This window comes from Anolis carolinensis, chromosome 2, assembly GCF_035594765.1.
Source record: "Anolis carolinensis isolate JA03-04 chromosome 2, rAnoCar3.1.pri, whole genome shotgun sequence".
Taxonomy (NCBI): Eukaryota; Metazoa; Chordata; class Lepidosauria; order Squamata; family Dactyloidae; genus Anolis; species Anolis carolinensis.
Window position 1 is genome coordinate 173,287,101 of NC_085842.1, and position 27,902 is coordinate 173,315,002.

Here is a 27,902-nt window from a genome sequence, read left to right on the forward strand (position 1 = left end):
CCTCTCTCCTCTGCAGGAGTCTACCGGATACCATGCAGCTGTGGACAAGTCTACATAGGGACCACCAAACGCAGCACCCAAACACAAGTCAAAGAACATGAAAGACACTGCAGACTAATTCAACCAGAGAAATCAGCCATAGCAGAGCACTTGATGAACCAACCTAGACACAGTATATTATTTGAGAACACAGAAGTGCTTAACCACTCCAACAACTATCATGTCAGACTACACAGAGAAGCCATTGAAATCCACAAGCATGTGGACAACTTCAACAGAAAGGAGGAAACCATGAAAATGAACAAAATCTGGCTACCAGTATTAAAAAAACTCAAAAATCAAAACAGTAGATGGGAAGCAACACTCCGAGGGCAGAGGAGCCCCAAGGACGGCTAATGACTCTGGACAAAGGATGCCCCCCAGGCAAGAGAAAACCTTTCCAATGCTAATTAGGGTGATTAACTGAAACATTAGCGCTGGCTTCCAATTGACAAAGGACTCTTGTCACACCCTGGACTCTCCACAGATATATATTTTTCCTTCCTTGCCTAGTTTATCCATTTCTCACAACCTTTGAGGATGCCTGCCATAGATGTGGGCGAAATGTCAGGAGATAATACTTCTGGAACATGGCCACACAGCCCGAAAGACATACAACAACCCCACAATGAAAATGTCGCTAATATTACATTTCAAAACTAGACAGTCACCCAAAATATTTGGCTTTCCTAGCCTGGATGGCTCGAGTCATCAGATAGGTAAAGGAGCTGATTTTTTTGCTCCTGTAGTTTGCTACCTTCAGAGACAAATTGTAAGGGGTAGCTATTTTTTTTAGCATGTAGTTTCTGGGCCCAAAGCCTCCCCATTTAGCCAATAAGACCCTCATGAAGCTTTGTCCCACCTGAAAAGGGGAAAAACAAGGAAAACTGGCTTCACTAGGAGCTGCTGCCCCAAAACATGTAGGCATGTGTTAGCTTCCACACAGAATAGCAATAGGAACTGACTTTCTGGGCATTTGCCACAGCAAGGCATTCAACATAGGCCCTAAACTGACAGTTCCCAAAGTAGCAGTCACCCAATTCTTCACCTGGTTGCTCATCACTGTGGGCCTGAGAAACCACTGAATAATGAGGGAAGGAAAACATGAGAAAGAAAAGTAGATGAGTCTGGTGTCCCATATCTGCTCCTGTTGCAGCAAAGTGGACCAAATACTGAAAGTTCCTGTGAAATCATGGCAACCCATTTCTTGTAGCCTTCTGAAAAGAGTAGATGGTAGCAGGGAGCTCTCACAGAGGACAAGAAGTCTCCTGTAGTCGATGGCAACCAAGACCTGATCCAGAATCCCACTCTCTCCCCTGAATATGTTTTCCTCTTCTAATGATGGCATAATGGGATACTGGTTTCCTAACTCTAAGGTCCTTTCCACTCTTGACTGCTTTAGCAGCTAAATTGAAAGGTGCCAAGATTTTAAAGGATGCAAATCTATAATATCATTCATCCTCATTCTACATACAAGGCCTATCTATATATATATAAAGGTAATGAAATTTCGGCCTAGGACAAAACAACAAAACTACACATCCCAGAAATACTAAACTTGGCAGCACAACCTCTCATCCATGCCTCTACGTTCATACAACAAAAATAAAAAAAAATAAAGTCCTAATTAGAGGGAGAGGAATAATTGTTTTTATCCAATTGCAACCAGTTAGAACGCTAAGCTCCGCCCACTTGGTCTCCTAGCAACCCACTCAGCCCAGGGGACAGGGAGAGTTAGGCCTCACTTAGGCCTCTTCCACACTGCCTATAAAATACAAATTATCTGATTTTAACTGGATTATATGGCAGTGCAGACTCAAGGCCCTTTCACACAGCTATATAACCCATTTATAATCTTATATTATCTTCTTTGAACTGGATTATCTTGACTCCACACTGCCATATAATCCACTTCAGAGTGCATTTTATACAGCTGTGTAGAAGGGGCCTCGTATAATCCAGTTCTAAGCAGGTATTTTATTTCCCATACCACCATACTTCACCACAGCAACGCGTGGCTGGGCACAGCTAGTTGATATATATATAGCTTAGGCATCACCTCAATTGGCTCAAGTGTGGGCTCTGCTCAGACTCTTCTCAAGGCTTACCCATTCTGTACGTCTACGACCAGCGCCCGGGGCTCCCGGAGCCCTGAATTCACCAGCACAGTACGATAGGCCCCATTGAGCTTTGAGACTTCAATGGTATCTCGTCCCTTGTCACACCAATACAAGTTCCCACCAACCCAATCCACAGCCAGTCCATCAGGGTTGCTCAGCCCAGTGCGGTGCAGAACCTAAAAGAAGAGTGAAGCAAAGAATGGCTTGAAATCAAATAAAGCACAGAAAAAAGATCTGACTTAAACAAAGTCAATGCTGCTCAGAGATGGGCTTCCTTATGGGACACAGCAGCTCTGAAGTGAATGGAAGAAATGGACCTAGGCTTTGGTATAGGCTTGGTCTAGGCCTAAGTTTGGTGTTGCAATAGAGGGAGCTGAGCCTCAGCAAAAGCCTACCTATGTCCAGAGAAAGATGCTGCAAAAGCTGCTTGGCCATGCATGTCTTTATATGGAAAGCAACTCTGATCTCATCCAGCAAAAATACTGTCCCGATAATGCTACAAAACATACCTGTACATTGCTACCATTGATGTTCATGCGGCGGATCATACTGCCCTGCGTGGTGACATCTGTCCAGTAGATCATTTGCTCCCGGTAGTCAAAGTCCAAAGCCACAGCATTATTGAGGCCCTAAGCCCACAAAGAAAGAAATACAATTGTTATAATAACTATAATAACACCACTTTATTTATATTCTGCCCTTCTCCCCAAGGGGACTCAGAGCAGATTGCAACATATAAACAAACAGAGGCAAATATTCAGTGCCTTGTTACAAATGAAAATACAGTGAAACACAAATGCACAGACAAAGGCAAAGGCTTGTCCTTTCATTTCTGGCTCTGAAGGCGGTGCTCATCTCTGGCTCTGAAGGAGGTGCTCTTCTCCATTTCCAAGCCAAGGAGCCTGCCTTGTCGTAGACATTTTCTGATCGTGTGGCTGGCAAGACTGCTTGGGGTGTCTTTTTGCCTTTTCCCACCGAAGTGATACCTATTTATCTACTCACATTTGCATGTGTTCAAACTGCTAGGTTGGCAGGAGCTAGGGCTAACAGCGAGAGCTCACCCTGTCTCATGGATTCAAATTGCCAACCTTCAGGTTAGTAGTTTAGCAGCACAAGGGTTTAACCCACTGCGGCACCATGGCCCCATGTCATTTGTATAGCTGTAGGACAGAGAGGCTAACTGAATGGAGTATATATAATATTTCTGATTGAAATCTTACATCTGCTATCAGTTCTCTAAGAGGGTTTTGGCAAGTGAGGGTAGTCAAAGTTTGGCCTGAGGTCTGTCTGTGAGCCCCAAAAATATTTTTGTCGACCTCGTCCTCTCAAGACTCCCCACATTGCCATTTTTCTGGACAAAAAGGATTAGCTGACTGTCCTGGTGGTTTCCTGGAATGGTCATTTACTGCGAAGGAGCCCTTTTAGTCAAGGAGAAGAAGCCATTCAAGAAGTGATTAATTCCAACTGCCACACAGATGAGGAAAAATATCATGTGCTGTTTGGTAGTATTGTCTATTGGATTCCTATCTCCTTCTCAGTTCCTTAATAAGCCAAGAAAATGAAAGGGAGGCAGAGAAGATCTCCTGAAAAGTAAAAGTAGTCCTGCCCTCTACAAGTGGGACTAGATGGCTCCTCCTACTTGGATAGAATTGCCCATCATGGTATTTTCCCAACATGCCATTCTCAGCCAGTTGAAAGGGAGCCATCTAAGAAAGGAAACAACACTAGCCAAAACCGACACTGGGAGAGATAATGGTAAACAAATTCAATCAATCCAAAGGACCTGTTGGAGCACTCATTTGTCAAAGAGGGCTCTCTTGGAGGAAAATGTGTCTAATCTCTAGTGCTTGTAAAAGCAAAAGGAGTAGCTCAAGAAACTATCTTGCAAATTTCAAGCAAACCTCAAAAAAGGGATTCATTTGTAGGCTAAGAAGATACAAGCTTTCAGCCATCAATTTAGTATAGATGGAGAAAGCATTTTGCTTAGGGAGGTGGGGAAAAAGGAGATGAAGAGCAATTTCCTACAGGGCTTAATGCTTCTGATTTGCAGCTTCAGGGCTCTTTAATGTCTACTTTGTGGCATAGCTTTTCTATCAGGTGTACAAGAATCACAAGAGTCTGAATAAGAATTAAAATTTACAATGAGCAGGGTCAATTGAAAGGGATGCCAGTTCTTAGACGCTGACTGCCACAAGGAAAAATATTTTGATGGGCAGGATTTAAAGTGAAGCAGTCTTGAAAGGTTCAAATAGGTCAGAAAAATCTCTGAGAAAGGTTGCGTGAAGTGAAGCTTCATCAATATTGCTAGATATCAAAGAGGAAGAAGTATCTCTTCCTCAAAGTGGGGTAAGGTCTTCCTCAGATGAATGTGTCTGCTCTAGATGCTACAACATTGGTTCTATTATTATTATTCCCCACCTTTTCTCTCCAACAAAGAGACACAAAGCTGCTTACAGTAAAACCGACACAATACAATTTAAAACTTGAAAAACACACAAGCATTAAAATAGAATTAAGTATTAATGGTATTAATAGTCTTGCCATGTTTCTGTGGGGAAACTGGGGGGGGGGGGAGAGAGAGAGAGAGAGAGAGAGAGAGAGAGAGAGAGAGAGAGAGAGAGAGAGAGAGAGAGAGAGAGAGAGCAGAAGTAGCCTGTAATATCAATGGGGGTGCTGGAGAGGATTTTAGGCCTCTTAGATGGGAAATGGCTTCAGAAGGTGGTTGGCCCAACTCACTATGTTCACGAACAACCATGGAAAAGAGTTCTTTTAACCATAAATCCCAAGTGTAAAAATGCCATAGCTGCAAAAGAAAAAAAATGGCAGGTCTCATAGTCTTTACCTGTTTCAGCAATGTGTAATTGGAACCATCCAGACTAAGTTTTCTTAGGTAGTATCGATTTGCAAATATTAGGAAGGGTTCTTCATCTGTGAAAAGAAGCAAGGGATTTGTTGAATAAGGCTGTAGTGAGCCCTGGAAGGGAAAATAGCTTTCAGTTCTGGAAATTCCCTGTGCTCATACGAAAAAACATTTTCCTAACTTCCAGATCCACACCATCTCATCCTACTCTAATTACACAAGCCAGCAAAATCAAACATTAGAAATGAGAGTAGCACAGTTTAAATCAATTTTTATGCTGATTTTAAATATGTCTTTATTAATTTTTTTTCACCACATCAACTTTTTAAAATATGACGAATGGTACATTACAGCATCATATTTGTGTAACACGAGTCAACAAGTATTTTTCATCAGGTATAATTTTAGTTAATTTTTATAGAGTTTTTTTGCACTGAATTCAGATCTGTGTTTATTTTTTGTTTATCACATGTTGTTTTTGCGATTAGGCTAACTGAATAATTAATGCATTTAAGCACTGATATCAATAGAATCTAATTGATATCAGTGCATAAATGCATTAATTATTTGAGTAGATTCATTTCAAAAACTACATGTGGTAAAGAAAAAATTAAACACAGATCTGAATTCAGCGCAAAAAATCCTATAAGAATGACCTAAAATTTTGTCTGATGAAAAATACTTGTTGGCTTGTGTTAGTTGAGACTAATGGATTGAGAAGGAAAATGACAGACACTTTCTGTCTGATTCTTTGCTTGATAAGACTAATCCCATAAAGCAGCATCCCCCAGCCTAGTGTATGCCAGATGTGTTGGACTTTGACTTCCAAAATGCCCTGACCAATACAGCTGATGGCTGAATTCTGGGACTTGTCATACATCGAGCTGGAGAAGGCTGCCCTAAAGCTTTTACTTGCTCACCCTAATAGATGATAGCATCTTCACACTTTATCCATATCTTTAGGATGTTTAGAGCACAGCATTCCAACATCACCTGTGATAGCTTTGCAGCTTGTTGGGTCATCAGGCTTCAGGATGTAGCCATCTACACACAGGCACTTGAAGCTACCAAGGGTGTTGATGCACATCTGGCTGCAGGGGTAGGTTGTCGTGCACTCGTCTATGTCAATACAAGTCTTCCCATCATCCTTCAGCCGGAACCCAGGGCGGCATCTGCACTGCAGGGGGCAGCAGAAAGTCATTACAAGTTTACAGGCAACGTCCTGGGCAAAAACGGCCGCACTCCTGGTGTCAATGGGAACCTATCAATATGCCCTTCATTCACAGTACACTCCGTTGGGAAGGTTGGGAGGAGGGAAATCTAGTGGTTTGCAGTAGATCACCAAGGACCTCTGACTCTGTTGTTTAGAACTAGCTATTATAAGCCCTACATTATACTGCTGGAACGAAGCAAACTTAGCTTAATCAAGAATAGATTTGTATTAAGAAGGGTTGGGAGCACCAAGATTTCTGACAGATTCCTGGTCGCAGAACTCACTAATTCTAAATGTATGCCTTTTGCACTAGGCTCCAATTGTTGGATTTTAGAGATCTGGCAAAAGCAAACAAATAAACACAGAGACTAGAACACACAGCTTTGCAGAATGCTCACATGTATCTTATTGAAATGTCAAAGACTGAACCTGGGATGTTCTCCTTGAAAAATATATGATACTCTCCCTCCAAATGCTGCCCCCCCCCAATATACAAAAATATAATGATCAAACCATCTAGCTGCTTTTTTACGGTGTCTACCAAAACTCTCACCTTACTCTGGACAGTGTGTATGGATTGACAACAGCAGTGTGTCAGCATATGGACACAAGGACTCAAAGCCAAGGCTTCTGTCAAAGTGACAACAGTCCCAAGTCTTGTTCTCGAAAGAAAATCCAACCTACCCTGATACAGCCATATACTCTTACCAGCTGAGCAAAAGAAATTACCAGGCCTAACCTTGTAACCAATCTTGAGGTCCTCACATTCCTGAGAGCAGCCACTTAGTTTCTTGTTAAGGCACTCATTAATGAAACAATTGAGCTCATCGGAGCCATCCCCACAGTCATTGTTGTTGTCACAAAGCAGGTGATTGGAGATGCACTGGTTGTTGTGGCACAGGAAAAAGGTGTCATTACACTTGCTCTCTGCAACGACAGTGAGGAAAGAGATGACAATCCTTACATCAAGGCAGTGGGATATTCTCTTCCTTTTCTTTCCTTCCAGCCCAGATTCTCTTTTTGCACACATGCAGCTCAAGGGCAGTTGCACCCAAGTACTTGGCATGTGAATGGTCTGTCTGCACTATGGTCAATACAAGTTTAGATCCTCTAAAGATTCCAGCCACAAATACAGGTGAAACGTGAGGAGAAAATGCTGCTAGAACATGGCCATACAGCCCAGAAACCACACAACACCCCAAGTTTAGATTCTTGGGTTTCTAAGGAATACCCACAGGTTTCTCACAAAATCTCCTGGAGACTGAATGGGTTTGTAGAGAGAGTGCCAAGATATTAATTGGTTAAAAGCAGTTGAGCTATAAGCTAATCTGTTCAGCTGCCAGCTTCCTCATCCGACAGGATAAAACCATCACAAGGAATCTCTCACACATCACTCAGCCTCCTGTCCCAGGATAGAACTTACCGGGGCTAGAACAGCGTGGGTTTTTGGGTGCTTCGTCAGATTGGTCATGGCAATCAAATTCTCCATCACACTCCCATAGTTTGTTACTCAGGCAGCGGCCATTGGCACAGCGGAATTCATTGGGTCCACATGTTGTGTACTCTGGAAAAGAGAGACAGAGAGATTGAGGAGAAAAGGGATACATGTGAAGTCAAGGCTAATCTGAAACTACACCATCTCTTACCTCATGACAGACTGTAACGATATGGGGAGTTGGCCGTACATGTGTGGAATGGCTAAACTCTTTCTTGCTTTGGCCCAGATGGGATGGGAGGGGATGGGATTTGAAGGAAAGGAAAGGGAAGGGGATTTGTTTTTTTAAAGGGGGTGTGAGGCAGAAAGGGTAGTTTAAACTTCAACCACTTGTACATGGTGATCCTGGGGCGGATTTAAATGGATTTCAAACTGCATGCATTCAACATGGCATGCCGCTCAGTCATTAGAACATCTTGACTGGCAGAAAACAAGTGGGCAAAGCATTTTCATAGCTTAGTAAAGGTAAAGGTTTTCCCCTGACATTAAGTCTAGTCGTGTCTGACTCGGGGTGGGGGGGGGGGGGGGGGTTGATAGACACCTCCAAGGTCATGTGGCTGGCATGACTGCATGGAGTGCTGTTACCTTCCCACCAGAGCGGTACCTATTGATCTACTCACATCTCCATGCTAGGTTGACAGGGAATAAACATTATCAAGGACTAATGTCTGCAAGTCAAATTCTCATTGAAAACAGAAGCAGTGGCAAATAATAAAAGCAAACTGCACTAAGTTCTTTAATTGCATTGTTGACCACATCCACAAAGTTTATGCTTAAAAAAAGGTTTAAAGTAGATGCCCTATAGATGTGCAGGACCACAATTCTCTAAGTCAGCACTCACCACAGTCTTGAGACTCATCAGAACCATCTCCACAATCATCATCATGGTCACACACAAAATGTTTGGGTATGCACTGCCGGTTGTTGCACATGAATTCACGTTCATCACATGTGTTGTTGTACACTAAAAGCAGACACAACAAAAGACAATTAATCAGTGGAACAAGTCAGCAAGAATTTTGTTCAGCAAAAGGAACAGTCTCTAAGAGCTGCAAAGGAAAAGCATCAGGAACAACTCACAGCAGCCAGCAGTCACACTTTCATCAGCTCCATCGGCACAGTCTTTGTCCCCGTCACAAAGCCAGCGGTGCGGCAAACACATGTAGCTGTTTGGGCACTGGAAAGAACCAGCAGCACAAGTAGTGTGACCTGGAAAAAAAAAGCTACTAATCAAAATAAGGAACAAGAAATGAGATTACTAACCAATTACTATTCAGAGCAGGAGCAAGCAAAGGACGCGTGAAACTCTTGGACCCTACTTCAGTGGCCCATGAAGCTTCTTACTAATCCCTTCCACCAAAGCCTCTCAAAGAAAAGAAAAGCGGGGAAGAGTTTGTAGGCCAAGATAAAGATATAAAGATTGTCTCACAAAGAAACAAATATGTAAAAAGAAAACAATCCTCGTGTTGGTGGTGGGAATTGTAAATGTGTTGTATGTCTACGGTATATATTTTTGTGTTTTAAAAAATAAAAAATCTGTATTAAAAAAAAGAGTTTGTAGGCCATTTTTGTCCCCAAAATATGCATAAGTTCCCTAAATGTGTGAAAACAAGTAAATATAGCCCATCCTAATCAGTTTTCAGTCCTCTTAAAATAGTAGTAGAGAATGATGCAACATTACATTCTGTTGCCATTTTGTGGGAACTGATTTACTGTGGAGGTATGGCCTGCAGAGCAGGTCTCGGGTGAATCTGGCCACTGGCCTCAGCTCATTTGCCCACTACTGATTAGAGAGTCATAACCTTTCTCACACACACATAGATAAGCTTTCTTGTTCTTATACTTTTATTGAATCTGGTATTAAAAACACTCCAGCCCTTTTTTGTTATGCCATGCAAGACCTTATCTCCCTACCAGAGTAGTGGGGAGCACTTTTCTAGAGCAATCTGAACTGTAACAACTTGGAACTAAATGCTGGTATTGCAGAGGTTTGCCCTTTTAATGATAGTTATTCCTAGAGGTGGGCTCGGGAAAGAAATGAGCAGGATGTATTGACCAATGATATAGTAATTATATTTTGTCTTCAATGGTAACACTACAACTTGGGTCATGCGTAGACATTATCTCAAACTACTACTTTTTTCAATTCTAAGATGTACTATTTTCTATGTAAATATCTCTAAAAATAAAGTGTGTCTTAGAATTGTATCTTGCATCTTATGTATTTTTGTTGGTGGTGGTGCTACTGAAATTTAGGTGGGTGTGTCTTACAACTGATGATGCCTTACAATCGAAGAAATACAGTATACAGTATATCTGCTAAGGATGCTCCTCCTGCCATAGCTATTTTTGTCATTCCTTTTTATAACTTCCCTTTTTTTCTTTTCTCTTAATTTCACAGGCATGTAAAACTGAGAGTCATAAAAACTTTGTAAAAATGTATGCTATTTTTCATAAGTATTTGGTGTTCCTAAACCAAATCTGACCTAAGAATTGCTCTTTCACCTACAGTTTGTTTCAGAATTTGCCTTGACATTCTGTGTTGTCAAATGTGACTGAATTAATTTAGTACTGAAATTAGTGGTACAACATCTTTAGTGTTTTTTTTTAATTCAGTGCCCCAAAATGTATAAAAAACCTGTAATATTGAAAAAAGTGAATTATGGTTAAAACTACACACATTCATTTCTGGAATGAGGGACTTGTGGAAAAATGTGCTTGCTCCTAAAAACATTTGGCCCCTTCTGTCTCTATGAAGATGACCCAAAATGCTGTTCCATCTTCACCAAGTGGCAATCTCAAAACTGTAGCCAGACATTCCCTTCCACTCCTGTTATACTTTATGCCCAAGATGTATCCCATCTGATTCCAATCATTTTCCAAGGTATAGTGTTTCTTTTCCAAACGAAGAACAAATGCTTACGGCAACGGTCGTCTTCATCAGAGCCGTCCCCACAATCATCAGCACCATCACACACCCACTGCTTGGAGATACAGCGGTGATTGTTGCACTCAAATTTCTCAGGGAAGCAGAACTTATCTAGAAATAGAAATTGGGCATAGTTACAAACAAACCTTACCCCCCCCCCAAAAAAAAAAACACTGAGGACTGCTGGAATGCAGTTCCAAAATGCCAGATTTTTTGCATACTAAATGATAAACAGTTAAAGAAAAGGGTTGTTGTGTGTGTTTTTGGGCTGTATGGCCATGTTTCAGAAGTATTTTCTCCTGACGTTTCACCCACATCTATGGCAGGCATACCTCACAACCTCTGAGGATGCCTGCCATAGATGTGGGCGAAACGTCAGGAGAGAATACTTCTGAAACATGGCCATACAGCCTGAAAAATACACAACACCCCTGTGATTCCAGCCACGAAAGCCTTCGACAACAAGTTAAAGGAAAGGATTGAGCAATCTATTTGCCTATTCCAGTTTGAGTGCAGTACTTACTGCAGTGTGTTTCATCCTCGCCATGTTCACAGTCATTCTCTTTATCACATGTCCATGTCATGGGGATGCACCTTCCACTTGGACAGGCAAAGTAGTTCGCTGGGCACTTGGATTTTCTCACACCTGGGGGAAATAGAAAAGGTCAAAGTAATATCAGGGAGTCATAGAAACTGCTCAGTCGTGCCCTTTTTCTGGGAGTGGGGAAATAAAAGATGTACACACAAAGGTGTCAGAGCCTTCATATTTCATATACTCTTATGCATCCAAAAAAACTATTTTAGGCACTACTAATGAGGAGATGAAATATGAAAAAACAGTCAAAATGTGAAAAAAATGGAACCAAGAAGTGAAACTGCTCTTCAGAGAAGGAGAAAACCTAAGCAATAAGATGGCTGTGTTGAAAGGAGCTAATTATGTTTTGTTTTCATCAAGGGAGGGAGAAAGAGGGGGAACAATGTAAACATATATAGAAAGTGTTCTGAATGTTCATATAATTTTATGTAGCACTATTTACAATAATTCTGAAAATAATAATAATTAAAAAACATAAAAAAGAAGATTTCATGATACTTCCCTGCCTGTTTCTGGGTGATGATGAGGAAAACCCAATTGTGTGGATACCTTCTCTCACTAACCCAGAGAAGTGACAGGACTCTAGAGACTACATAAATGTGTAGATAAAATACAAGGCATTCTGTTCTGTCTTTCTCAATAGTAGTTGGGAAGACATAGTGAAAGATTTATACGGCTGTTCTCTTTCAGTATAAAATCTGGATCTCCCTTTTGATACAACTTCTTTGAAGGCAGTAGGACAGAAATGCTTAACTGATGCTTAACTGGAGATGGATGCCTCCCTGTCCTCAAAAAAGCTAAAGCCTCTTTCTTTCCAAGCCATCCCTTCCATCCTAGCACTGTCTACTGCCTGCCTTTGTCTTGAAAGGTCCTAACAGCGACGATCAGCTAGAGATGGTTACCTGGACAGTCCTGCTCATCTGAGTAGTCTCCACAGTCATTGCTCCCATCACACACCCAGGACGGAGCATAACACATTGATGTGTGCTCACACTTTTGAAAGGTGACACCTTTTATGCCCAACCTGAAAAAGCTGTTGCAGTCAGTAGCAGCTATAAAAAAGGGGGAGAAAAAAAAACAGTTTTGCAAATTGCTTGAAATTCACCAAGAAGGTTCTATGTAAGACATGCCAAATTCTTTGTATATCTGACCATGTTCCCTAGACTTCTGAACCTGAGTTACTGTGATTTTTAAAATTAAAATTTGCAGCAGCACACACACATATTCATGATTGCTGCCAGAACAATGTAAAGGTAAATCTCTGTGCAACTGTGTACTTGTTCCACTTATATTCATGTTTACCCAACATCCCATCTCTCTGTTTGCTTCATCTATTTAGGGTTTGGGGATGGGATCTCATTTTCTGGAGAATAGCAACTCTTTTGTATTTCTTTATTGATTGTCAGCTGCACTGCAACCAGGGTTAGGAAATTCCAAATTATCTTTATTTTCCTTTCTCAGTGTTCCTCTGTCCAGATGATGACACTAATGGTACAGAGCAGGAGGAATAAATGCTAAGCAGGAACTTAACAATCCAATCCAATTGTGAATGGACTTAAACGCTATGTGTGTTTTATTTTTCCAATTACATTTTGGTTCCTCTTGCTATACATTGATCAGTTTGGAAACCCTCCCTGTAATAGTTGTGATTTCTTTTCTTTCATACTGAACTCTAGAGCTAACTCTCTTTTTCTTGCATTTTTATTTGTCATTACGGTACTTGTCTCTTCATTATAGTTATATCTCATTTTGCTTCCAATGAGGTCAATATTACTTTTCTCCTGCTCAGTTTCTTGAAATGGTTTGTTCAGAGAAGGTTCGCCTTTCCTATTCTCTGAGGCTGAGAGTGTGTGACTGACCAGAATCACCCAATGGGTTTCCATAGCTGAGTAGAGATTCAGACCCTGGTCAAATGCTCAGACCACTACACCCTGCTGGTTCCTAATCAAGAATGCAGGGCTATATAATACCAACCAAAAATAAGAACATGTTGTACTTGAAGGTGAGGGATAGACATGGGGATGAAGTTCTTAAGCCATTTCACATGTTTCTATTGCAACACTCACTGCAATTCATTTCATCAGAAGCATCCTCGCAGTCAACCTGTTGGTTGCAGCGACTTGAATTGCCAATGCAGGTCCCATCTCGACAACGGAACTCAGTGGCAGCACAGCTTGTCTCTGGATGGGACAGACAGGATAGAGAGGTAAAGTGTTACTATTGTATTTATTTTGTGTCTTGCTGCTCTTCCAAAGAGTTCATCCATATGTACACGATCCCCTCCTATCTTTATTTTAAAAAATTATACAAAACTTGCAATGAAGATAAAGGAAAGATTGACTGGTGCAAAGCAGAGGTAGTGTCCACTATGCACTGGCACTAAGCTAAATTTGGACAGCAGGCCGCTGTTTCCCATCACAAAAATTTTGGAGACAAAGCATCATTTATCAAGTGAAGTCATGGCCCCCTTCATATTATTCAAGGTTAAGACCACAATGGTTCACACTACCCGTGGTTAAGCATTATGTATGCACTAGATTTCCTCAGTACTAGATGGAAAGAACATTATCCTGGACTACACCATCATCTATACATCTTTTCTTCACAATAAAAGCATGCCAGTGTAGTAGTGGCTCAAACTGCAAGGTGAATACCAAAAGGCCTATGGTTGTGCAAATGAATATAAATGCAGTAATAGAAACTTCAAAGACTAAAAATGCAGAAAATATTAAAAAGAAAAAAATAGCCCTCCCAAGTGGCTTCTCAGTTCTTAGTACTTACTGTTGCAAGGCACTTCATCTGAGTTATCCCCACAGTTGTCAACACCATTGCACCAGTCCTTAATGGGCACACAGCGTTTGTTCATGCAATGCAAATAGCCTTTCTTACACTTGCGGTTGTCTGCAACACAAAAAAAGGTGATTGTATACGTGCACACAGGCATGTGAGCAAGGGAATGGTGAAATGCCACCTGGGAAGGTTTCTTTAGAGAAGACTTACAGTGATTGTTACCACCTTGATGTTTCTTAAGTCAGATTCTAAACCCCCCATGCCCAAGAAGAATTCTAGCCAGAGTGGAATGTACAAGTCGTATTCCAAACTACTCAATTGGGCATAGACCTACATAGGCTGTGAGGGGTCCAAGAAAGCAGTCTATAAGCTAAGGATTCTGGTACTATGAGCTCCACAAGATGTTCATTCAAATCACAGTGGCCAGGTGCAGACATAGATTAGAGACAGTGAGAGCATTGAGTTTGAAGAAGTTATTTTTCTGGAAGGCAGTGGCCAATATTGTCCAGTTAATAACAAAAAAACTTACCCCTTATTTAATTAAAAGAGAGATGGTATTCTACTAAAAGTGAGCAATTGGAAAGGGACATGAAAGAAGGAAGTGTGATCATTCTTGTGTATGGAAATCTAATAACAACAAAAACATTTTTTGCAACGCTCTTTTCACCAAAGGGTGGAACATGAATAAAAGATGAAGTCAATACATTATTTAATTTTTTTTTATCGTGAAGTTGCTTCTGATGTAAGAGAACTGGCCGTTTACAGAGACATTGCCCAAGGGACGCCCAGATGTGTTAGCTGGGAGGTTTCTCTCATGTCCCCGCAAGCTAGAGCTAACAGACAGGAGCTCATCCCATCCTGTGGATTTGAACCGGCAACCTTCAGGTCAGCAACCCAACCTTCAAGTCAGCAGTTCAACTGGCACAACGGTTTAACCCATTACGCTTCCGTGGCTCCATTATAACAGTATAATTCCAGTCAATCCACCTTCCGTTGTTAGCCATCTCATAAATTCTCTCCAAATAGATAACACAGAAGAATTAGTACTTTAGCCCCTTGTGACATAGCACAATGTTATCCTCACAAATGCAAGGATGATGATCCAATATCTAGGGAAATATGAGTTGAGGGAGGAAACAAGGCAGAAGAGGAGCAAATGGAAGAACCTTACTGCAGTAGGATTGCTTCTCATCTGACTTGTCCTTGCAGTGGGCCACGCCATCACAAGTCTGGCTGAAGTCAATACAGTCACCATTTCCACACTCAAATTCACGGTGCACATTACAGGTGGAGTTGGGAGCTAAGGAAAGGAGAGTAGAAACACAAAGTAAGCAAAAACAGCAGGCTCATTTCACATGTGTTGCAAAACGTTTTCCCAGTTGTGCTATGGCACCTGGGAAGGCACAACAGTACAAAATCTAGTATATATATATAATACAGCCCAACCAAAAAAATGTGTCTTTATTTTTAGGCCTATTCCTGGGATTGTTTGGGGCGCTGATTCAGAAATAGACTACATCAGCTCTAGTTTCTTAGATATAGTTATCATGGTTTTTTATAGGTGAGCAGATGGCAACTGGTAGATGCCATATACCTGTATCTCAAAAACTAGAGCTGATAGGGGAAAGTGTTGCAATTTTTGAAATCAGCAGGTCAAATATACTCAGAAATAATTGGGGCACCAACGTGTTTGTTGGACAGTGTAATTGTTCCTAATCATGCAATTCAATAGGGGTATAGCGTCTAGATCCAGGGAAGTTATGCTCCCCCTCTATTCTGCCTTGGTCAGACCACACCTGGAATACTGTGTCCAATTTTGGGCACCACAGTTGAAGGGAGATGTTGACAAGCTGGAAAGCGTCCAGAGGAGGGCGACTAAAATGATTAAGGGTCTGGAGAACAAGCCCTATGAGGAGCGGCTTAAAGAGCTGGGCATGTTTAGCCTGCAGAAGAGAAGGCTGAGAGGAGACATGATAGCCATGTACAAATATGTGAAGGGAAGTCATAGGGAAGAGGGAGCAAGCTTGTTTTCTGCTGCCCTGCAGACTAGGACACGGAACAATGGCTTCAAACTACAGGAAAGGAGATTCCACCTGAACATCAGGAAGAACTTCCTCACTGTGAGAGCTGTTCGACAGTGGAACTCTCTCCCCGGGGCCGTGGTGGAGGCTCCTTCCTTGGAGGCTTTTAAGCAGAGGCTGGATGGCCATCTGTCAGGGGTGCTTTGAATGCGATTTCCTGCTTCTTAGCAGGGGGTTGGACTAGATGGCCCATGTGGTCTCTTCCAACTCTACTATTCTATGATTCTATGATTCTATGAATTCCCTCCTCTCATCCATCCCACTGTAGTGACTTCCTGTCCTTTGGGTTGAAGACAATAATACATTTATGTCTTTACTTCCTAGTGAAATATTTGCCATTCTTCCTTCTAGTGTAATAGTTATTGTGTAAAAGTTCCATGCAAAAATTATAACAGATGAAATTACAAAACCTTCTATAAAAACTTTGCCCTTTCTTTCTACAAAGTTCAGAAATAATTTCCATCTTAAAAAAAAAAACCTACGAAGAGATTGTGCCTGCCCTAAAGTCCCCATTGAGCTTCACAGCTTAATAAAGATTGCATCTGTGTCTCCCCAACCTGAGCCTCAGTGTGGCAATCCAGACTTCCCCAAAAGACAGTTTGGATCTCAACTCCCATCATTCCCAGCTAGCCTGTCCAGCTAACCCAAAGGCCACAAGTCCAAGGAAGGTTGATCTAGACAGCAAGTAGTTTTTGGTAAAATTATTTTATATCACTTTGAAAACTATTTATTAGTGAAAATGAATTTATGAAGACTTTATATTTTCCTTGGCCTGCCACTCAAAAAGGGTGAATTACTGAGTTCATCTTCTATCTTTTGACTGCAAAATCAGGCATCAGTCCTGGGGTGTCCAATGGATGTTCACAGCACTAGCTTGCATTTATCTTGTGCATGTGTTGATGCATTCATACATTTAATACAGTTCTGATGTCCATTTTGTAATAATATGTCAACATGTAAATCTATAGATATAGATATCTGGGAATAAAATGTACCCTCACTTAGACACACAATGCCTGTAGAGACCATCCTTGTTCTGCTGTTATGTTTGGGTACATTTCATGGGAACAAACACCCCAACCCATATGCTGTATCCCAGTCCTGTGCATCACACATCCTTATGGGTTCTCACCTCTGCAGGTAAAATCGTCCTGAAGTATCCGTTCACCGCGGCAAGAACAGCTGATTTCACCCTCAGATGAAAGGAGGCACAAGTCCTGGCAACCACCATTGTTTACTCTACAGAGAGATTGCTCACCTTTGTGAAAGAGAAGGAGAGAGAGGAATTAGAAGATATACAGTCATAAAAATGAGGATGGGGGGGGGGGGCATCATAGGATAATGTACATGCCCTGAGGTGCATACAGTTCTATAGCTCTTAGTGGAAGGTTGCACCTTGAAGAGCTTCACTTAGCCATCATATGAAGAAAGGCTTTTTTGTGGAGCTTAACATGTGCCATGATTTCTCTGTTGATATCAGCATGCGGATGTCCCCAATTCCACCTAAAAAAATGGGCAATAGCTCTATCGGAAAAGTTAACCTATTAATTAAAATTAGCAAACTGAGAAGTGAAAGAAGATCTATTTGATAAAACTTGGAAATTATTTATAAGTTTCATGTGTAAAAGCAATTGTGAATGTAAACCACCAAACATCCAAGAAAGGTTGTGGTTGAGTCATTTATGAATGCAGTATAATAATTATATGTAACAGATAAAATTAGAATAAGGTAGAAGGACAGAATTGACTGCTATATTCTTATGATGCTATATAAATAATGGGAGGGTTGGGGGGGTGTATAGATCTAGAAATAGAAACTGAGATATTTGTATTATGTTTCAAATGTTTAAATAAAGGTGCCATGTATACTCGAGTATGAGCCAATCCGAATATAAGCTGAGGCACCTAATTTTACTACAAAAAACTGGGCAAACCTATTGACTTAAATATAAGCCTAGGGTGGGAAATGCAGCAGCTACTGGTAAATTTCAAAATAAATTTTGAAATTGGGTCTCTGTACTGAGAGAGAAGAAGGCATGCAGCTTCTCCTCTTCTCTTGGCAAAGCAACCTAGCCAAGAGGAAAGGCCAGGCCAGGCCCGGGAAGGTGCATGGCTGATGAACCACTCACCTTCCTCTACTCCTCTCTCAGCACAGAGACCCAGCTGGGTCACTGTGCTGAGAGAGAAGAAGAGGAAGGCATGCAGCTTCTCCTCTCCTCTTGGCACAGCAACCCAGCTGGGTTGCTGTGCCGAGAGGAGAGGAGAAGCTGCGTACTATCCTCTCCTCCTCTCTTGGCACAGAGACCCGGCTGGGTTGCTATGCTGAAAGGGAGAAGGCACGCAGTTGGTAGAAGCTCTGCAAAGGGCTTCTTTCTAGCCCCATGCCTTCACACCAGGACCCTCATTCAAGTATAAACCGAGGGAGCCTTTTTCAGCATAAAAATGTGCTGAAAAACTTGGCTCGAGTATATATGGTACATATTTAATAAAATAATAATAATAAATAATTTAAAACCTGAAAATATTTTAGATGCTCATGCACCTTCTTGGCTGCTAATCTCATCAAGCCTACTCTTTCATTTTATTAATTTTACTGAACATTTCTATTGCATTACTATTCTATCAATTGGGCTTAATGTATTTTCTCATTCTTAAAAAAATGCCGTGAGTTTCTTTAGGATTAAAAGAAGTGATTTAGAAATAAATACATATAAATATATAGAGGACTATGGCCTCAGAATGTCCTCTTGTAACACCTGTATATCTACTTCATCCGCCAGAATGATGTACAGAAAGCTTTTCTCTTTAATTAAGCACAATTAATGTAGATGCTGCTTAGAATAAAGAAAAAAGTAGCAAAGGTTCTAACTACAACTATAACTACAACTATAACATGACTGGAAGGGTAAGCAAAGATTCCCAACCTTATTTGCTAGAGCAGTCAATCATGTTGTATCTTTGGGGGTGGGACACACACACACACACACACACACACACACACACACACAAAAGTTCTCCTTACAGCTGTTGGTGTCATTGGCCACTGCAATAATGCCCATAGGTTGCTGGGGGATGTCGATGCGCAAATGCTTCATGCCGGAGCCGACATACTTGTTGGCGCGCTGCACAGCACGACGCACCCAATCTGTCCAGAAGATGTAGTCTCCATAGACAGCTAAGCCAAAGGGATGCACTGGCTCTGCCTGCAGGACCATCTGTTGGGAATTCGTCACAATGTTAACAAGGAGAAGAGACCAGGCCATGCTTACAACTGTTGACCAAATACACCATCACAAAATCGGAGCTCAAAAATACTATTTTTGGATTACAGTATCATAACAGGATCCTGGAAGCTTTAGTCTCAAAAGTAGCATTTCCAAGTTTGGAGGTGAAATTCTAAAGATGGTTTCATGTGGCCCTTTCAATGTCATGCTGACTAACCTATTAAACATTAAATTCACAACCATATAAATAATAGGGGTAAACAGATTGGCATAATTGCTGTGTTATGGTCCCCTTGCCTCGGCAATGACTGTTGAGTCTGTTTTACCTTGCTTCCTAATTATTCTTATTATTATTCTACACTGCCATATAATCCAGGTTATTAAATCAGATCATCCATATTATCTGCTTTGAACTGGATTATTTGAATTTACACTGTCATATAATCCACTTCAAAGCAGATATTCTGGATTTTATATGGCAATGTAGAAGGGGCCTGAAAGGGTGAGAAGCTACTCTATATTGTGGGGCTGGGAACCCATGCCCCTCCAAGTGATGTTAGATTTCAACTCCTATCAATGCCAAGGGGTGTAGTCCAGCAACATCAGGAAGTCCATAAGTTCTGCAGCCTTGCCATACTTTTGGGTGGATAGTTTTTGTCAGTCAAAAGAATGCTCCAGCCATGACATTTCTGTCCAGGAACACAGAACTGTTTCTGTTCTTCCTCATTTGAGCCTGTTGTAAGACGAATCAGTTTTGCCCATTATTCCTCACTTTCACAGGTATATGTAAGCATATATTTATGCAAATGTATATGCGGCAAAATATATTAAACTTTCTTCTCTTCCTCCTTGCAATGTTCCTTCTCTACGCCTATAAGCTTTTCCCTCAAATTTGTATAGTAGGATCCACTGAACTTTCAACTGCAGATTTTGACAGTACAAAGTGAACTGAATTATTCTACTTTGCATATTCCATTAGCAGGAACATATGGTGTAATTTCAACAAATATAAATTAAAATTAACCACTAAGACCATAATCATTTGCTAAATTCAACCTGCAAACAGATGCAACTCTTTAATGACAAACTCAGAATACACAATCTAGAAAATCAACACACTTCTAACTCCCAGTGAACATTTGCCTTCTTTTAAACTATATTCAACCATTTGAAGAAAAAAAATATTGCCTGTCTCTAATCAAAATTACTGGGTGCAGATTTGGAAGTAGTGTATGTCAGAATATGCTCTGTTCTCCTGACATTTCCCACATCTTCAGTAATGGCCTCCCCACCATCATAATCAAACAACAAGGCCTGACCAACCCTGAGGGATTTATAGCATCAAACTTTGGTCTCAAGAAGTTTGACCAAAACATCCAGCATCCCTGAAAACTGGCTGTGAATTTTGAGAAGTGTACTTGAAATCATCTGGGAATTTAAGTTTGAAAGCCATGGATTTGGAGCCGCTCCTTCTGCTCAGTTGTGCCCTAATGATAGGATGGTGGGACGTACATGTCGTTTGGTGCCATCATATTCACACCGCTCAATTTTGTCTAGTGTAGCATCAGAGAAGTAGATTTTCTCTGCCTTGTGGTCAATAGCCAGACCGTTGGGAGTGCGAATGTCTTTGTCGATGATGGTGATCATATTGAAGCCTGATAGCGTAGCTCGCATAATGCTAGGGTGCTGTTCATTCCAGTTGGTCCAAAACATCAAGCTGAAGATGAAAAGAGAAAGGATTTATTGGGGGAAAGTGCATATGCTTAGGGCTCCAGATCTCCTTGCCTCTTTCAACCACTTTTGTCCATCATGACTCAGAAGTTTTACCAAAAACTCTATCCATAGCAATGAGGAGATGCATGTCCATGTGTCCTTCTGTCCTTTGTGCTACAGGATTCCCAGTCTGCCTAAGGTTCCAGAAATCCTCACTCAAGTTTTAAAAGTTGCAATGGTTAAATTAACAGACAGAGAGGAACAGAGCTACAAGCTCTAATTGGCACACGAGCTGTATCTTGCCAGGAGAACAGGAATCTGGCTATCATGATACCTAAACTCCAGACTGATTTATTGTACTGAGATTTAATCAGAGTGACTTCAAAGCATATTCAGAATCTACTGAATGTAACTACTAACCACAGCTTATTAGGACTTATTTATAACACTAGATTGTGGTTAGTCTAAAATAGAAATGACAACATTCTGTCTCCCCACAGCTATGCTAGAGAAAGCTATCCAAGAGGAAAAATTGCCAAATCTTATTAATAAATCACTAAACCATAATTTACCATTGCAGATATCAGGTTTTGTCACACATATTATGATCCTCTGACAAGTTTTTTCTTAAGAGTCCATGGAAATGTGTACAAATTTGAGAGTCCTTGTCCTCAAACTCTTTCTTCAGAGTTGACTTCCCAAATAAATTCTCCTGGGAGAAATTAATCAAATGTGATTTTCCTGCTTTTTGGCAGGGGGTTGGACTGGATGGCCCATGAGGTCTCTTCCAACTCTATGATTCTATGATTAAGTCCTTCCTTTTCAGAATTGCACAAAGTTGGCTGTCTCAATGAATATTCTGGTGTTTTGACTTGCTAGTGGATGTAGGATGTAGGGTTAGTGGATGTGGATGTAGGTTATTAAATGATTAAATATTGTTGTAAGTGTATTATTAATGTTTAAATATTATAAGCTGCTGTGAAAGCCCTTGAAGGCTCAGTGTTCGCAGGGTATAACACATTAAAAATATATCTAGATCAATTAACTGACAAATATGATTACAACGTTTTGCTGTCAAGTTGCCCAGGGCAAATTGGAACCTACTTCTGGCATTCATCCAGCACAAAAGCTCGAGGATGGTCGTCCCCAGACATGGTGATGACGGTCTCTCTGTCAAAAGCTCCCTTGCGGGTCTGGTTCACAGTGTGTCGGGTGATGGTGGACGTTGTGTAGCTTGTCCAGTACAAAGCATCCCAGCCTCGGTGGTAGGCCAGGCCTTCAACGGAGCCTACATCTGTCGAGAGCAAAAGATAGTACGAACGTCAGCAAAGCAGTTATTTTCTCATACATTCTACTTCGCTGTAACTTTCAGTAATCATATGTCAACACTATGCCCACCTCTTACTCCAATCTGCCAAGCAGATTGTCAATTGGCTGTGAAACTCCCTCCCCAATGACATCAGAACAGCCCCCTTACTCTTAAGCTTCAGGAAGAATCTTAAGACCTAGCTATTTAAGCAAGCTTTTTGGGATTAATATGATGGAAGGACAGTGAAGCCATTGGTTCAATGTTTACACAGCTCAATTGCTGCTAGACGCTTTATATGTTTGATATGTTTTCATCATTTGAAGGACTATTTTAATTGATATGCATATGTTTTTACAGTTTTGTAATATTATGTTTTACTGATATTGTTATTGTCTGAATCTGGTATTGAATTATTACCATAGTTTGTAAGCTGCCCTGAGTCCCCCTTCGAGGGCGAGAAGAGCGGGGTATAAATACAGTAAATAATAAATAAAATAATAATTGCCAATTGCACACAGCTTAAATTACTTGGGTTTTTGTTGTCTCTGGCCCTGGCTACCTGAGACCTTCTGGAAAAATAATATAAGAAGAGACTTTCACCTTCAATAATATTTGGCTCACATCATTTTCAATTTTTTTTTAAAAAAAATGTCCACTTTTGTCTTTTTCTTTTTTTACCCCATTATCTTTCCTTTTTTTATGTCCTATCTACTCTTTTCTCTGGGTTAATTTCTACAATCATCAGGATCAAAATACGACCTTTTTCCTGGACTATGCCACTTCAGGCTTTGATCTTCGGAGTTATCCTATCCGTGAATAGTTTGCTAAATCTCAAAGGTATATGAGGAAGAAAGCTGGGCCAAACATTTGTTTATGATATGCTCATTTTCTATTCAGAAGATCCATTCCAGGATCCTTGGTATAATCTGAAATCCTATTTTTTTCTTACCTAAAAATATTGATGTCTTGGGCTTAAAACTGAAGCATTCTATAGATTTGTTCTGGAGGACCTAGAAAATGCCTAGAAAAGTGTTCTGCTCCAGCCTGATTCTTTGGCCAACTTCTGAGAGAACTTCTGAAGAAAAAACATTTCTCCAGACATTTTCTAGGTTCTCTGGAGCAATTCCATGGTATTCAAATGAATGTACAATGAATTTGTGTAATAATCAGTCCTAATGTCCTAGACACAAATGGGGTATAAGGTTAAGCAATTTCAGTACAATGTCCCATCTGTCCTTTCAGGTTCCTATCACATAATTTCCCCAAATGTAGACACTTGCCTTTAATTTGCCAGATCCTTATTTGTGCTGTCTAGTTTACAACAGCCTCAAATTTGAAAGGTTCTCTGCCATTCTTTTCCACTTATTGCTACTTGTATCCCCATAGGCCCTTAGACTACCTATGGGCAAATGTTGGCCCTCCAGGTATTTGGACTTCAACTCCCACAATTCCTAACAGCTTACTGGTTGTTAGGAATTGTAGAAGTCCAAAACACCTGGCGGGCCAAAGTTTGCCCATGTCTGACTTAGACAAATGGTTTAATGGCTGCTTATTCTGTGCAAAACTAGAATTTCTGATAATCAGGAACAAGATGAACTGGAAGTTTTATTATAGGCTCAGACCTGACCTTCCTTGTGAGCGCAAGGATCAAAACAGAATGATTGCTTTGTGAGTGATTCTGGCTCTTATGCATAAGGTGTGAGAACATAGAGAAAGTAACAGAATTGTCGTTTCCAGTAACAAGGTTTCCAGCGAAGGAAACAAAAAGTTATGTGAAAAGCTAAAGAGCTGTTTTCCTCTACTATTAGTCAACAATCACTGCACTCATGTGCAGAAGGTGTACGAGTTTAAAACTACAAACCAACAAGGGAAGCCTGTATTACAGAGTTAAGTGTATTTCAGGATGCTGAACATCTTATCAACCATCAGTCTTGTCCCTCCAACTTCTGTGACCAATGGGATACCCCCTTTATTTTAGGTTTGAAAGTGACAAATGGAACATTCCTTTAACATTCCACAGTTCAAGCTCATGCACTAGCTGCGACCATACCTCGTGAAGTCTGACTTGGTCATGGTGCTCCACACATTAGTTACCTCCAGACTGGATTACTGCAATGCGCTCTATGTGGGGTTGCCCTTGAAGACGGTTCGGAAACTACAGCTGGTACAAAGATCAGCGGCCAGATTAATAACTGGAGCTAGTTACAGAGAGCGGTCAACCCTTCTGTTTAAGCAGCTCCACTGGCTACCGATAAGTTTCTGGGTCCAATTCAAGGTGCAGGTTATCACCTACAAAGCCCTAAACGGTTTGGGACCTGCTTATCTCCGTGATCGCCTCCTTCCCTATGAACCCGCACAGCCCTAAGATCTTCCAGGGAGGCCCTTCTCTCACTCCCACCTTGTCCTTCCCTGCCTGTGTCTATTTTACTCATGGACTTTACTCAGAGTTTTGCACTAATCACCCTCTGTACATAGCAATTGATGACTTGGTTTTAATAATTGTCATGTTAATAATTGTCATATTATGTTGTTTTATAACTATGTTATTATATTGTGTTTTAAATGTATGGTTTTTCTTATGTAAGCCGCCCCCAGTCCGGGGAGATGGATGATCCTGGTTTACAGACTGAGTGAAGGAGTCATGCTGATCTAAAAATGTTATAGATGTCATTTTGGCAGAAGTTTATATCTATATGCCCATTTTCAACTATCCACAGTTGGACAATATAACATTGTTTTGTGGTTTGGCCAGTCTTGGAACCAAATGTCTGACTATAACAACACAGCCAATATTTGCATTTCTGACAAATGACCTAATAAACAAGCTGAACAGAATGTTACTAATTGTCTGTATCGATTTAGTCATGGATGCTTTCAGCACAAGGAAATTATCTGCTGGGTGTGTGGGGAAAATCCTTCTATTTAACATTTGTAATTAAAGGTTCTTCTGCTCTCTGTAGACAAGTTTTAATTGAACTCTCCACAATGCATCAAAGCAAGACAGTATCATATACAATCATGCATAAATTGACCCCATGTAGAAGCCGAGTCCAGTTTTTGGGGTCAAACCACTATTGTAACATAATGAGTAAGATGTAGGAGTAGAAGAATAATCTCCTTTTATCAAGTATACTCAGGGAAAGGCCACAGAATGAAAGTCTGTCATGGATTTTCTGTTTTATCCATATTGTTTCCCATCCATAGCTATGGCAAAAAGAATCACAGTCAATTCAAGACATGCCAATTGACCCAACAGTAAAAACTTAGAGAAGTCACTTGAAAGGCTACAATTTCCAGATTTCTTCAAGCAGTATTACTCAGGTCAGCCCACTGCAGCCAATTCCCAACCTACATCAGGGATAGAAAATCCTATCAATGCTCTTAACTCCCAGAAGAATGCAAAGGAACTATTTATTGTACTGCCTGGCCACTTAAAAGATCACAACGCAATAAACTGGAGCCACTTGGCAATTATCCATCAGTACATGCCTGCATTTGTATGACTCTGTCTCTTCACCTAAGTTCATAAACAGAAGGAAACTAATTTGTTTTTCTCCAAAAGAAACACTCTGTCCTGCTGGTAGAATGCCCCAAGTCAGCGTTTCAAAAGTGAATGAGGCATGTGGGGTAAGGGCCCTTTCCCGCTACTCCAGAAATGAGCGTGTGGGATAGGAAGTATGGCTCCACCACATGCATTAGCAATGCAAACAGGAACATAAGAGGCAATGCCCTCCGAGCACAGAACAGTTTAAAATTTCATTAAACTCACTGCTGTAATTCTAATTTACATACACAACTCCAAAGGCAAAGAGGGAAAGTGGGAGGGAGAGAAGGAAGACTAGAACAGACTGAGGAGTGACTTTCATATACAGTTCTTTAGAGGGACATGTTGAATGCTGATTCAAACAATGTCCAATTTTCTAACTGATGAGTGTGAAAAAAAGGACACACATGCAAAGTTGCTGTGTCACTGAAAAAAGAAAGTGTGAATGACAGGGAGAAAACTGCCAGGGGCTGAGGAAAAGGTCTTCAACCACATATAAGGTTTGAAATCTCCTTGGACCTCCAATGAACTTAATTCCTACAGTGACACAAGACACTACACACTCTGATCCTGTGTAGTTCTGTCCTTTGTTTGCCATACATCCAAACCCAAGCAGAAGGATTCTTTTCTGGCCCAGCAGAATCTAGCTCCCTTTCCTCCGACTTCCAACAACAGAGAATGGGTCAGAGCAACAGAAACACACTGATTCATGACACTATTTTGGGAACATGCAAGAAAGTACCAATCTCATACCTACTGCAATAGCCTTAATGATATATTTTCTACTCTGAGTGAGATTTGAATATATGGAAGAGTGTGATCCATACCCACTCCCCAAGTCCACCTAAGAATGGAATGAGCCACAGAAAGTGAAATCCTACTTTAGGCTGGAATCAACCATCCAGGTTTAAAAAATATACAGTAAATACACATGTCAATCAAATTGTTCAATTGCATCATTGAAAATGTTATCCACTCAGGCTCCTTCTATATTGCCATATAAAATCCAGATTATCTGCTTTGAACTGGACTATATGGTATATCAGTGTAGACTCAAATAATCCAGCTCAAAGCAGATAATGTAGTGCGGGGAGAGCACGGATGAGCTCCCTCTATCAGCTCCAGCTCCATGCGGGGACATGAGAGAAGCCTCCCACAAGGATGGTAAAACATCAAAAACATCCGGGCGTCCCCTGGGCAACATCCTTGCAGATGGCCAATTCTCTCACTCCAGAAGCAACTCCGGCTGCTCCTGACACGAAAAAAAAATCTGGATCATATGGCAGAGTGCCTTTGAATGAATGGGATAAAAAACTAAGCCTAAATCAAATTGATAGTTCTAAGTACAACAGATTTAACCAACTTAATGGAACTGGCATAACTGTTGATCTACCAAGTTCCCATTGGTTCATTGTTTCTAGACATTAATAGGCAGGGAGAACAGACCCTGTATTTCACAGACCTTAGCTTTAAGTGTGTGTCTGCTTCTTCTTAGCATATATTCTAACCACAGAATAAACTGTCAACTAAGTCCAGAACTGCCACAGACATATTATTTAGAAATGTCTACATGTGCATTAGAAATGTATAACTTCTAATGAAATCACCTGCATGATGCTGTAGGACAGTGGTTCTCAACCTGTGGGTCCCCAGATGTTTTTGGCCTACATCTCCCAGAAATCCCAGCCAGTTTACCAGCTGTTATGATTTCTGGGAGTTGAAGGCCAAAACATCTGGGGACCCACAGGTTAAGAACCGCTGCTGTAGGATAACAGAATAACAGTTCCACTAGTTTCTAAGCAGAAAATGTTTCCTGCCCATAAAGTGCAGCTTTCTGTGAAAAATCATCATATTTGTATGTGGCATAGAATAAGCCGTGAAGAACTGCAAACATTTTTATTGGTGAAAGATTATCTTTATCAGGGTTTACTAACACTTGCGAAATGCTTTTCTGAATATAATCAAATATTCCTTCCATGGGGGGGGGGGG

General features: G+C 40.9%; 1 protein-coding gene across 4 annotated transcripts in view; it reads right to left on the reverse strand.

Moving 5' to 3' along the window:
- Positions 1-27,902, reverse strand: part of lrp1 (LDL receptor related protein 1) — a 384,066-nt gene that overhangs the window by 39,397 nt on the left and 316,767 nt on the right. For all 4 annotated transcript variants that reach the window (XM_062971112.1, XM_062971111.1, XM_062971114.1 and 1 more), the window contains 18 exons: positions 22,164-22,353; positions 20,859-21,063; positions 19,145-19,337; positions 17,255-17,380; positions 15,213-15,341; positions 14,033-14,152; positions 13,318-13,431; positions 12,154-12,303; positions 11,180-11,302; positions 10,651-10,767; positions 8,808-8,936; positions 8,569-8,691; positions 7,656-7,796; positions 6,972-7,159; positions 6,013-6,196; positions 5,002-5,087; positions 2,669-2,788; positions 2,148-2,335 (listed from right to left, as the gene is read on the reverse strand). In XM_062971112.1, coding sequence (XP_062827182.1) covers positions 2,148-2,335; positions 2,669-2,788; positions 5,002-5,087; positions 6,013-6,196; positions 6,972-7,159; positions 7,656-7,796; positions 8,569-8,691; positions 8,808-8,936; positions 10,651-10,767; positions 11,180-11,302; positions 12,154-12,303; positions 13,318-13,431; positions 14,033-14,152; positions 15,213-15,341; positions 17,255-17,380; positions 19,145-19,337; positions 20,859-21,063; positions 22,164-22,353 — 2,626 coding nt within the window. The remainder of the gene's footprint in view (positions 1-2,147; positions 2,336-2,668; positions 2,789-5,001; positions 5,088-6,012; positions 6,197-6,971; positions 7,160-7,655; positions 7,797-8,568; positions 8,692-8,807; positions 8,937-10,650; positions 10,768-11,179; positions 11,303-12,153; positions 12,304-13,317; positions 13,432-14,032; positions 14,153-15,212; positions 15,342-17,254; positions 17,381-19,144; positions 19,338-20,858; positions 21,064-22,163; positions 22,354-27,902) is intronic.